We start from the raw sequence: 12,573 nt of genomic DNA, 5'->3' as shown, positions 1-12,573 counted from the left end.
AATCACGTGAAGGTAGGAGACTTTATGTCACTGCCTGAAGGTTATACAACTTCTAAGAAGCAGCATGGATTCAGATCCAAAGTTAATACACAGACACAATAGATGTAATTTCTGGCACTCCACCAATTCATTCAGCAAATAACAAGTACCAGCTGTGTGCCAGATGGCTTAGGACAAGCCACATGGCATACTTTTGGCTTACATACGGCTTAGGACAAGCCACATGGTCCATCCTATTATAACATTTACATTTTGGTGGAGGAGACAGATAGTAAGCAATGAACTAATTGAAATGCTAATAATATACAAGTAATCTCAAACGATGGCTAGATCTCATCTGCCCCTACTCATCCTCAAAGGCACAGTACCTGAAGTCCATGATAGAGGAAAGGAATGATGGTAACTGGTAAACCCACTTCATGTACTTAGAAAGCCTTTCCCACAGGCATGGATCAAATCTTGCCTTTAATTTGCTGTGTGACGTTGGTCAAGTCCCCTCACCTTCCTGATCCTCAGTTTCCCATCAGCAAATCATCTTGGGGAGAGAGACCATAGGATCTGTAAGTTTGCGAAATGCTTTAACCTGAAGGGAAGTGAGTGTAGTGGACAGAGAACACCAAGCTGGGGCAAGGGAAGCCTGGCTTCACGTTCTCCACTCATGTGCTGAGGAATATGGGGTGATGTCCTTTAACTTTCTGGCCTCAGTTCTAAAGTAAGGAGGTTAGATCAGCTCTAAGCCCTGTCTTATTCTAACTTCCTAAAACTAGATGTCAGTCAGCCAGTAAATAACAAGACTTCCTACAACTAGATGTCAGTCAGTCAGTAAATGACAGGACTTCTTAAAACTAGAGGTCAGTCAGTCAGTAAATGACAGCGTGGTGAAGTGGCTTGCCCATTAGGCAGTTAATAGCAACAAAGTTGGGAAGCCTGAGAAGCTCTGCCTCTGTCACCACCAAACTGTGTGACCCTCTCCTCCGCTTCCTCCTCTGCAAAATGGGAATCATGACAGTACCTACCTTGTCTGCTGCAAGAAATTGCTGCAAACTCGGTGGCTTAAGATAATTGTTAAGAAATTTATTCTCTCCTAGTGCTGGAGGCCAGAAATCCAAAATCAAGGTGCTGCCATTTGATTTCTGGTGGTGCTCCTTCTGGAGGCTCTAGAGGAGAATCTGTGCCTGGCCTCTTTCAGGTTGTGGTGGCCTCAGCATCGATCGGTTTGTGGCCACATCACACCAATCTCTATTCCACCGCCACATTGCCTTCTCCTCTGTGTGTGTAATTTCTTTCTGCCTCTCTGTCATGAGAACATTTGTGATGGCATTTAGGCCAATCTGGAAAACCCAGGAGGGTGATCTCAAGAGTTTTGACACAATCACATCTGCATAACCTTTGCCATAGAAAGTCACATTCACAGATTCCAAGTTCCAGGGCTTAGGACAGAGACATGTCTTTGGGATCCATTATCAGCCTACCACTCTACCTCATATATTTGCTATAGGGATTAAATAAGTTAAAACAGGTAAAGCACTTAGATAAAACCTGCAGCTTAGTGAACACATTTAAAAAAACTAGTGTGGTAGAGAATCACTGGGGGATGGGAAGAACTGAGACCATACCCTGCCCAGGTGTCTCCTGTTACCTGGTAAGAAGATCAGTCATTCTTTTCAGCATGCTCTGCGAGTCTGCAAACAGACTGAAGCCAGGCCCTAGTACTCACAAACGGCTCCAAATGACCCTGTGACCAGGTGCCCTCTTGTCTGACAGTGAATGTTCAGAGACAAGCAGGGGCTTCCTCTGAGCTTGTATTAATATGTACAGCACTTCACTCACATGGAAAATTGATTTTTTAAGCACAAAATGCAGCAGTTTTATAACCTTTCTGCAGCTTGACAAAGGCCATTTATAACCTACTTTCTCCGTCACTCTTCCTGGCGCCAGTCTCAAATGTCTTGAAGAACTCTGTCATGCATTTGTAATTACAAATTCTTCTAAGGCAAAATTTAATTTCCAAGAGGGCTAACCTCTTTTTTTTGTTATTGTGGTTTTTGTAAATTAATTTTTGTGTGTATGTTTTATTATTGATGTTGTTTAGGATGATGGCATGGGAAGGGGAGCGGGGAGCTGGCCGGTGGGGTCTCATGGTGGGAAGGCATTTTAATCAGTGATGTCCGGTGATGGATGAGGAAGGCTGGGCTCTGGGTGTTAATCTTTGTGGACAAGAAATGCCAGCAGGAGGACTGAAATAAAAACCCAGTACCTCATTTTCTCTTCTGAAGGCAGGAGTGTTGGAACTACTTCTCTATCAGCTGCGATGGAGAAGATGAGCTCAGCCTCATCAAATGATGGAAAACTAAATTAAATCAATAGCCATCTGTCTCCACAGTATATGATTTTCCACTGAAGGAGCACATAGCAGGTGCCAGACCCACTGACAAGAGCATTCTAGCTGAGGCCATTGAAGGTTGAACTCCTTGGAGTTTACTTAGGGACCAGAGGGCTATGGGGAGGGCTGTGTATATGGCCAAGCAGAGGACTAGGTTGTCTGTAAAGGGAGGACCTTGATTATCAGTTTATGGCAGCTTCACATGTTTTAAGATTCATTTACTTATTTAAGCTGGGGAGTGATGCTATTTAGAAATAGCACTCTGTTGGCCATTTGGAGGATGGTTTTGAGAAGGCCTGACTGGAGTCCAGCAGACTGGCTAGGAGCCCTTTTCATGATGATGTGAGTATGCAAAAATCTCACTTAGGGCTCCAGGGATAAGGGTGGAGAAGAAGACACAAATTCAAGACAGGAAGGAAGGTAATTCACATTTTATGAGTACCAAATTATGTGTCAAATTCCAAAGTAAGGTATGCACCCCTATGATCCAACTTAAGCTTCACAACAAATCTGTAGTTGCAGGTATTGTGCCCATTTATTAGATGAGAACATTGAGGCCCAGAGATGGCAAGTAACTTCTCTGGGTCAAATAGTGAGAAGAGGAAAAGCTGGAAATTAAACTCATACTGGTAGAGGCTTTTAAATATATATCTGGCAGCCTCCCTATGTGACCCTTCTAGCAGTAGACCCTATAAGGCAATAACAGTAGAAACAATACTGAATATGATCCCAGCAATATCAATGTTAGCAGCAGCTGACATTTGCTGTGCTGTTGCCGTGTGAGCCAGTGTTCTCAACACTTTGCTGACATTATCACCCTTCATTCTCACAATGCTATAAGCAGATAGTCACAAAAGTCCCGTTTTACAGGTGGGCACACTGAGGTTCAGAGAAGTAAAGGGACTTGTGAAACTTGTCACAAAGCTATTAACTGACGAAAGGAGACTGAATACCTTTCTGTCAGTCCCTGACACATGTCTCTTCCAGGAGGGAGGAGAGGGCATGATGGGGCCTACAACCTCCCAAGCCATAACCACCCTGTTTCCCTCTCTCTGAGCAGTGCCCCGAGGAGCTGAAACCCATGAAGGATGGCTCTGGCTGCTACGACCACTCCAAAGGCATTGACTGCTCTGATGGCTTTAATGGCGGCTGTGAGCAGCTGTGCCTGCAGCAGACGCTGCCCCTGCCCTACGATGCCACTTCGAGCACCATCTTCATGTTCTGCGGGTGAGTCTCTGTCCCCAAGGCCCAGGTGCCCCATTTACAGAAGTGAGGGATGCATGGGAAAATGATCAGACACTACAGCTCAGCAAGGCTGAACCTTGACCTTCAATAAAATGGCCTTTCTGCCTTTCCTATTTTAGCCCAAGAGCCAAAAGCCAAAAGTATAACCTTCTGTTGGGTGGGTTAAAAAAGGAGAAAAATAAAGATTGGGTTAATAAATGTAATAAATATAACCCATGCCCAGGCCTCATCCTAGAGCCAGGAGCTTTCTCCTGCTGAAGCCTCCTGCCCTTCTGAATCTACCTGTATGGGCCTAGTCAGTGCAGTTTGGAGACAAAAGCAGATGTCTTGAAGCTGTTCACAAAGGCTTCAGGTATGGTGCATAAAAGCACAGGCTAAGCCCAGACTTCAAGCTCGGTTTCAGCAGGAATGTAACAATGTGAGTGCAGTGTTCAGCCTTTCTGTGTCCTAATGTCCATATCTGTAAGGACAATTAATTGGAGGAGGGGAGGGCTAAAGGAAACAATACAGGTAAAGCTTGTAGGACAGCTCTGGCTCTCTAAGGACTCATACTGACTTTTGAAATAAGTATGAGGCTAAAAGGGGAACACGTTGGGACCAATTTGCTGAGTGACCTCTGACAAGTCATGTTCTCTCTCTGGGCCACAGTTTGATCATCTGTGAAAAGAGATCTTTGGGGAAGGATGGCTGAAGTTTCTTCCAACCTACATTGCTTTCCATTTAAAGACTGCAATGGCCATTACCTCTGCCTTTGACAGCACCTTGCATAGCATTTGGTCCTTAGTAATCACTTACGAGAATAGACTTTTTTCTTCTCCTCTTCATTCCCTTTCTGATTGTGTCTTAGTATTAGAATATTTGCTTATCTTTTGACATTCTGTGACTCAGAAAAATAATCTTGTACTCATGGAAGAAGTACATTTAATGCTGTCTTTACTAAGATAGAAAAGCAGGACAGGACATGTAACAACCTTTTCAGTCCTGTGTTTCACAAATAGTGGGTGAGTGTGGGCATGGGTTTAATTCTAGTTTACCAGAAAAAATTAATTTAACTTGTATGATTCTAGTGCGTAGAGTCCAGTTTTTCTTCGAGGGCTTATTTCAAGGTCTCCTTTCCTGCCCTAGTTGCACTTAGGGCTGAAGGTGCCTTTGGGCAGGTGTAGAAGCAGCTCACTGGAGGCCCTAGATATGTATCAGTAAAATAAATAAGAAATAAATTAGGGTATGCAGACCTGAATTTATAGCGATCTCTTCTCAGCTTAAGTGACTGCAGGGCAGTGTTGAGTAAATTATGCATGGCTTTAGATCTGCAGGCTGCATACAGAATCAGCCATGTTCTTGTCATTGTTATTTTTCCCTCTGTGTGTTTGGGGTGGGGTGGGGGCTGTTCTTCTGTGGTAAATAACAACAGTAACAGCAGCAGGAGCAGCAATAATGGATTTTGACAACAGAAACTATTACCACCTTCCATCCACAGCACACTACAGGGAACCGTGGATTCAAAAGACATGAATTGTAATCCTAGCTCTGCCACTCTCTCTTAGGCATAAGACAAGCCTTTCAGGACCCCTGACCTTCCATTTTCTCACCTGTAAAATTTTAATACCTACCTTAATATAATGATAATTCTGAAGAGTGGAAAGTATTTCATATTTGTTACCCTCTGAAGGCTAAGAAACATGCCCAAGGTCATATGACTAGTGATGTGGCTCAACATCTCCTTGCTGTGTAACCTTCAGCAAGTTAATTGATGTCTCTGTGTCTCAGTTTTCTCATCTGTAAGACAGGGATAATAGTAATATCTGTCTATAGAGATGTTATAAGGACTAAATATATTACCATTTACATTAATATTTGTGAAATGCTTTGGAACAATGTCCTGCACAGAGTTAGCGCTGTATGTGTTTGTTAAATAAATTAACTTAAATTATTCTAATAACATTCGCTAGTGACCCGATGCACTAGACAGGACTAATCTGTTAATATATCGTGAAAGGATTGTGAGAATCTTAAAGAAGATTGAATGGGTGAGAGTGTGTGGTGAGCTGTTAAAACCCATCCAAATGATAATAAATAGGGCAAAAAAAAAAAAAAAAAAAAAAAAAAAAAAAAAACCCAGGCGTCCTAAAACCAACTGCAGTTTCAACAAGATTTGGAAACTGTCTATTAGGAATGCAAATGAGAAGTTACCACACTTGTTAGAAGCACTGTAAACAATGAAAGCTATTAGCAGGTACTTATGAGAGAGATGGTCCAGAGAGAAGTAGGTTGCTATTGAATTAAGCAGGGAAAACAAAATAAACTCATTATCAAGGGGACCTTCCCAACTTGTTCAAAGCTCTATGACCTTCCTAAGAGTGTTCTGGGTAGGAGAAGGTTTAATAAATCTGTTTGCAACCAGGTTAATAATAGCAGCTAACATTTACTAAGGACTTTCTACGTACCATGACTGTTCTAAGTGCTTTGGGTACATTAGCTCATTCAATTCTCATAACAATTCTACAAGCAATGTACTATTATGGTTCCCATTTTATGTTTTTTTTTTTTTAAAAAAAAGCACAGAGTGGCTCAGTAACTATCCAAGGTCACATACCTGGTAAGTGAGGTTGTTGAGATTGAAACTTAGGTATTGTGGTTCCAGGCTCAGTCAAGACAGATCTGATGTCACTGCTGACCTCTGGCCACATCTAGTCGTGTGATCTTTGTCAAGCCACTCAATTTCTCTGAGCCTCTGCTCTTTCATATAGAATTAGAAGCGATTGTAGCACCATTGTGAAAATTAAATTAAATTATACGTGCACAGGAGCTGTCATATTTAAGCACTCAGTAAACCATAGTTATAATTAGTCTAATAAGTATAAAACCTTCTCATTTAATTATGTAATTACTGGATTTTATCTCTTGTTTACTACTTTGTCTCCAGCAGCTAAAACAGTGCCTGGCACATAGTAGGTTTTCAATTAATAGTTGTTAAGCAAAGTTCCTCCATTAACATGGCTAAAGAAGTTTCCAGTCTGACTTTTCCAGTTGCATTTCCAGCTGGGTTCCTCTTCCTAAGTCAAGCCTCCTGGTTTCAGTTTCTGGAGTTTTCACAACACTGTTCCCTCTGTCTCCTGTCTCCTTCTCCTTTGTACCCCCACTGACTCCCATTTGTCCCTGGCCCTTTAGCTTTCACCTCCAAGTTTCAATTCAGGCATCACTTTTTCAGCAAGCCTTCTCTGAGCCCTAAGAGGCATCAGGTGTGAGTTATGCAGTTACCTTGGAACAGTATAATAATACCTGTCCTTTCTTTCTTTCTTTTTTTTTTTTTTTTTGAGATGGAGTCTCGCTCTGTCACCCAGGCTGGAGTGTAGCGGTGCTATCTCAGCTCACTGCAACCTCCGCCTCCTGGGTTCAAGCGATTCTCCTGCCTCAGCCTCCCTAGTACCTGGGACTATAGGTGCGTGCTACCACACCCAGCTAATTTTTTGTATTTTTAGTAGAGATGGGGTTTCACTGTGTTAGCTAGAATGGTCTCGAGCTCCTGACCTCATGATCTGCCCACCTCGTCCTCCCAAAGTGCTGGGATTACAGGCGTGAGCTATCGTGCCTGGCCAATATTCATCCTTTCAAATGGATACTATTTAAATATTGGCTGAATGTCGCATGGGGTTAGGGCCTATATAGAAAGGACATTTTTCCTTGTCTATTTATTTATTTATTTATTTTCATTTCTACTTGCAAGGGAAAGGAATATTTACATTTTGTCTCAAATTCTTATTTATCCCAGTGAAATCTTGACATCTCTTGCAGACTGGACCTCTGGCTGGCTGCCCTCTCATCAGTTTACGTTCTCCAAAACGGAGTAAAGCATCCTTTCTCTGGGGCTGCACAGGCCCCATGGCTCTCCCTGTGATAGCCTCATAGCTTGGTTGATTTACCTGCATTCCTGTCTGTTTCTGTCATACTGTGAACTCCTCATGAGCAGGGACGTCCTAGGCATCTGCATGTCTGCATTGCCATTCCCACTGCTTGGCCCAAAGACTTATATAGAACCATAATGATTGAATTAAAGAATTCATCCACCTAAGATTTGTTGTGCCTACTCTGTGCCTGGTCTTTTAATAGATGCAAATAATCATTGAGTAGAGTTCTTCTCCAGCAAGGGCAAAGAGGTGCCTAAGCCTCACTGGGTCCTGATTGATGTTGACAGAGCACAAGTACCAGAATGGTAGACAGAAGCAGGTGAATTCAAGATAGTTTGAGAAGGTCATTGGACACTAAGCTAAAGCCTGTAGAATAAATCCTTAGAACCAGTCTTATAGGTGAGAGGGCATCACCTCCTGTGAAGACCTTGGCAAGTTACCTAGCAACAAAGTTTGTCTGTTTTGTGTGTGTGTGTGTTTACAATGTCTACCATGCACACTTCCAAGAGAACTTATTTTACTCACATAAAGACATTATATTTTTAAAAGGCTATTCATATAAAGATAGGAATCATCAGAGCCATTTTAAGGAGGGGAGAGAAAATGGTTTCAGAAGCTCAAAATGAAAGAGTCACTCAACATGAGATAAATTTGGCTGTGTGCTTCTTGGCAACCAAAGTAAACAGAGAGAGAAAAAAAAATACCCATAGTGGATTATATAGTTGTCCTTGTATGAGAAAAGGAAAGTTGTAGTTTTTTTGTTTTGTTTTGTTTTCAGGAGTTATACACCTTTTTCTGCCATTATTTGCTAAGAGAGTTATTTCTCATATATTCCTGTGTAAGAGATAGTGAGCCATTTCATCAACTTTTTTTTTTTTTTTTTTTTTTTTTTGAGACGGAGTCTCGCTCTGTCGCCCAGGCTGGAGTGCAGTGGCGCGATCTCCGCTCACTACAAGCTCCGCCTCCCGGGTTCACGCCATTCTCCTGCCTCAGCCTGCCAAGTAGCTGGGACTACAGGCGCCCGCCACCGCGCCCGGCTAATTTTCTGTATTTTTAGTAGAGATGGGGTTTCATCGTGTTCGCCAGGATGGTCTCGATCTCCTGACCTCGTGATCCACCCGCCTCGGCCTCCCAAAGTGCTGGGATTACAGGCGTGAGCCACCGCGCCCGGCCTCATCAACATTTTTTAAGTTTCAGTATTTTTCAGATCATTTAGAGGAGGAAACTGAGGCCCTCAAGGTGGGGGCACTCACGGCCAGTTAGGCGGTAAAATTGGGATAGAAGCTTGAGATATCCCAACCTTCTTGCTTCCAATTTAAATGAAAGTGCTCTAAAAACACATTAGCTCAAATAACACATCCAGCCTCAAATAGTCCTTAATAGCCTCTCTGTCTAATATTCTCTTTATGTAATTTTAAGAGGGAAAGGAGATAAATATGTTTAATATCCATAGTAACTGGAAGCCACGTATTTTCATTGTCAAAGCTGAAGTCTAGTCTAACAGTAGAAGACACTGAACGACAGAACAGAGACAATGGCCTTCATTTTGATTATCAGTAACAAGTGGAAGAGTTGGTGGGAGATGGGGGAATTCATTCAGGCACTTGTTTTATTGTGGTTTCTACCTTTTAGGTTAAAGCCTGAGCCCTCACCCCTTTCATTTCTTGTTGGAGAACGTGAATTTTACTTCTAATCGTTAACACAGAATACTTTCATGCCAGGTTCTTGTCAAACATTATAACCTTGTTGTCTCTTCTTTTTAAACATTTGTAAAAGCTCAGGTGTAAAAAATACTCACCGACAATTGATGGAAATACGTAATATCCGTCCATTTGTTTGGATAGCTATTTTCCAGTGTGGATTGTATGGAACATTAGTTCCATGAGACATTCAAATATTAAACAACAACAACAAACTAAATGTTCAGAGTTTCCCATGTGGAAAAATCTGCACTCCTAACTGCCTCTTACAGGTTCCCAGTGTACCTGGGGATAGTCAAGGCTCTCCCAAGTCATGCAGTGGAGAAACATATTTCATTGATTCTAAAGTGCCCATATTTTCCACATTTTAACATTTCTGAAGTGGGAAGATATCCTAGTTTTAATGATTTGACAGAGTTTATTTGGCAGTCTTTTTTTTTTCCTTGTTTCCTTCTTAGTGTTATGTAACCTGCTAGTGTTTCTTACCATTATTAGGGGTCTTAGACTAGATAAAATCTGCTATATAATTAATCCAGAGTTTCCCATGGAATTCTGTTTTCTATTCACTTCTTTCTTTTCTTTTTCTAGAAACTCTAAATTTTCCCTTGAATAAAACCTGCTACCAAAGACTGCTCAGAGAACACCTCCTCTGATCTTCGTTTTGGTTAATGTTGGGATAATCCTGAGGGTGTTGGTGAAAAAGATTCCCATGATATCAGTTAGAAGGGTTAATGCAGTTGAGTTCCTTAGGTGCTGGTTCTAGCCCTGATGATCCCAGGGTGAGGTTTTCACAGGTTTCTGCGTTAGGAAAGCTGGGAAGGAACCTGTTCCTTTCTTGCCTTAGTAATAGGATACTTAGATTTATTCCTAACATTGGTCTAAGTCTACCTGTTGTGCAGTTCCTTGAGCTATTCTTACCCTTAACTACTTTTCTCTCTCTCTCTCTCTTTTTTTTTTTTTTTTTTCTTGAGACGGAGTCTTGCTCTGTCACCCAGGCTGGAGCGCAATGGTGCAATCTCAGTTCACTGCAACCACCTCCTCCCGGGTTCAAATAATTCTCTTGCCTCAGCCTTGCAGGTAGCTGGGATTACAGGCGCTCACCACCACACCCAGCTAATTTATTGTATTTTTAGTAGAGATGGGGTTTCGCCATGTTGACCGGGCTGGTCTTGAACTCCTGACCTCAGGTGATCCGCCAGTCTCAGCCTCCCAAAGCGCTGGGATTATAGGCATGAGCCATCACACTTGGCCTATTCTTAATATTTTTAAGGATTTGACTCCCTTTCTTATTTTAAAAAAGTTTCTAGGATATGTATTTTGATAATTCTGTTGATTCCATAAGCCATTGAATAATAAATTAATAAATAAAGGAAAAAATACATGAGAAAAAAATACTTTGCTTTGAGAGTTTGTACACAATACCGTTTGTCTGTCAGTCTCAATTTTCTCCTTCAAACAACAAACAGATGGAGGAGGTCATTTGTAATTAACTGGAAGGAGCACAGGATTTGGAGTAAGAAGACCCAAGTCAAGGTTCCGGCTTTTCCAAAATGCTCGTGTGACCTTGATTAGTGAGCTTAGATGTCCCAAGCCTCAGGATCTTCTGCGGCAATGTTGGAATGAAAGTACCCATCTCACAATGTTGCTATAAGGATTAAATAAAACATGCTCTGAGCTAAATACATAGAAGGTTTTATGGTACACTCTCTAAAATCCCATCTAGTTTTGGTATTCTCTATAATGTGATGGGTGTGTTAAGGGTAACACATCAATTGCCTTCAGCTAAAATGCCCAGTATGTATCTCTGCACTTATTTTATATTTTTCATTTTGGCACATGTATAAATAGAGTTTCATGTAGATCTTGGCTAGTTTCCTGTGAGCCTATACTCTTTAGAATTTCTGTAGGAAAATCTCCCAGATGACAGAATGTTCTCAAGAAGCTATATAATTATGTGTCATAGTACAAAAATAAAATTTTTTAAAAAACCCAACAACTAAATAGACCTTAGCATAAACCTTCCTATGCCCTTAGGTGGCTCGGCGGGGGAGAACTGCTCCTGTTTCAAAACTCAGGGGATCATTTTCCTTTACAAGGATGGGAATTTTTTCCCCCTGAATCTCTCCTACAAGCCACAATCTTTTCCCACCCACAGGGAAAAGAAAAATCACTGTAAATCCACAGTTGTGATATGCTTAAAGTCATACACACACACTCACATTCACACACACGTCTTGAGCTCCTAGGTTTGATTCCCAGCACCACTATTGACTAGACATACCTCCATGGGCAAGTCACTCAACTTCTCTAAACCTCAATTTTCTCATCTGAAAGTGGAGACAATACCTCCCTCTGAGTGTCGCACATTTCCTATTGCTTCTGTAATGAATCACCACAAACTTAGTGTCCTAAAATAACACACTTTATTTTACAGATCTCAAGGTCAATATTACTAAAATCAAGACAGTGGCAGGGCTGCATTCCTTCTGCAGGCCTTAGGGGAAAATCTATTTCCTTGCCTTTTCCAACTGCTAGGGAGTATCTGCATTCATTGACTCATGGTCCCTTACTCTGCTCCCCTCTTTTTCTCCTCTGCTTCTAAGTTGCATCTCCTCTGACTAACACACTTATCTCCCTCTTATGAGGAACCATGTGATGACACTGAGACCACCCAGGTAATCCAGGATAATCTTCCCAGCTCAAAATCCTTTACTTAATCCCATCTTCAAAGTCTCCTTTGCCATGTCAGATTACCTCAGGTGTTCGGGATTAGGATGTGGGCATTTTGAGGAGGCCATTACTCTACCTATTACAGGTTATAAGGAGCAAACCAGGTCATATATACAATAGCATTCCACGAAACTCTGGGATCCTAAATGTGGGACTGAGCTTTGCAAATACGTGTGTATGTACACACACACACTCAGAGACACACACACACAAATAATGCATATATTTAACTTCTATATAATAATTACACATGTAAAAATATATACAAATTATATGTACACCTTATTTCCAATGAATGCAACATAAGAAGTTCTCAAATATGTGCTGTGAAGCAGAAAAAGAAAAAAGGAATCAAAGAATGGCAACTATGTCAACTTTAAGAAATCTGGATCTATAGAGGCCAGCAACTAGGATATGAGAACCAATAGAAATAAATTTATACTTCCTGGGATATGTAAATGTGTTAATAGACTAAGTAACAACAACAATAACAATAATAAGCATAATAGCTGATGCATTACTTGAATACTGTATGAGAGATACAGTTTCGTCCTTTGTATAAGTTATCTCTAATTTTCACATCCTCATGATAAGGATTGTCATTTTCCTT

General features: G+C 41.3%; 1 protein-coding gene across 5 annotated transcripts in view; it reads left to right on the top strand.

Annotated features, from left to right (window-relative positions):
• Nucleotides 1-12,573, top strand: part of ASTN2 (astrotactin 2) — a 999,842-nt gene that overhangs the window by 595,320 nt on the left and 391,949 nt on the right. For all 5 annotated transcript variants that reach the window (XM_054500794.2, XM_054500795.2, XM_054500792.2 and 2 more), the window contains one exon: nucleotides 3,444-3,610. In XM_054500794.2, coding sequence (XP_054356769.1) covers nucleotides 3,444-3,610 — 167 coding nt within the window. The remainder of the gene's footprint in view (nucleotides 1-3,443; nucleotides 3,611-12,573) is intronic.

The sequence above is a fragment of the Pongo pygmaeus genome, chromosome 13 (assembly GCF_028885625.2).
Source record: "Pongo pygmaeus isolate AG05252 chromosome 13, NHGRI_mPonPyg2-v2.0_pri, whole genome shotgun sequence".
NCBI classification, from domain to species: domain Eukaryota; kingdom Metazoa; phylum Chordata; class Mammalia; order Primates; family Hominidae; genus Pongo; species Pongo pygmaeus.
Note: the sequence above shows the minus strand (reverse complement) of the source record. Positions and strands in the feature narration are given on the sequence as shown.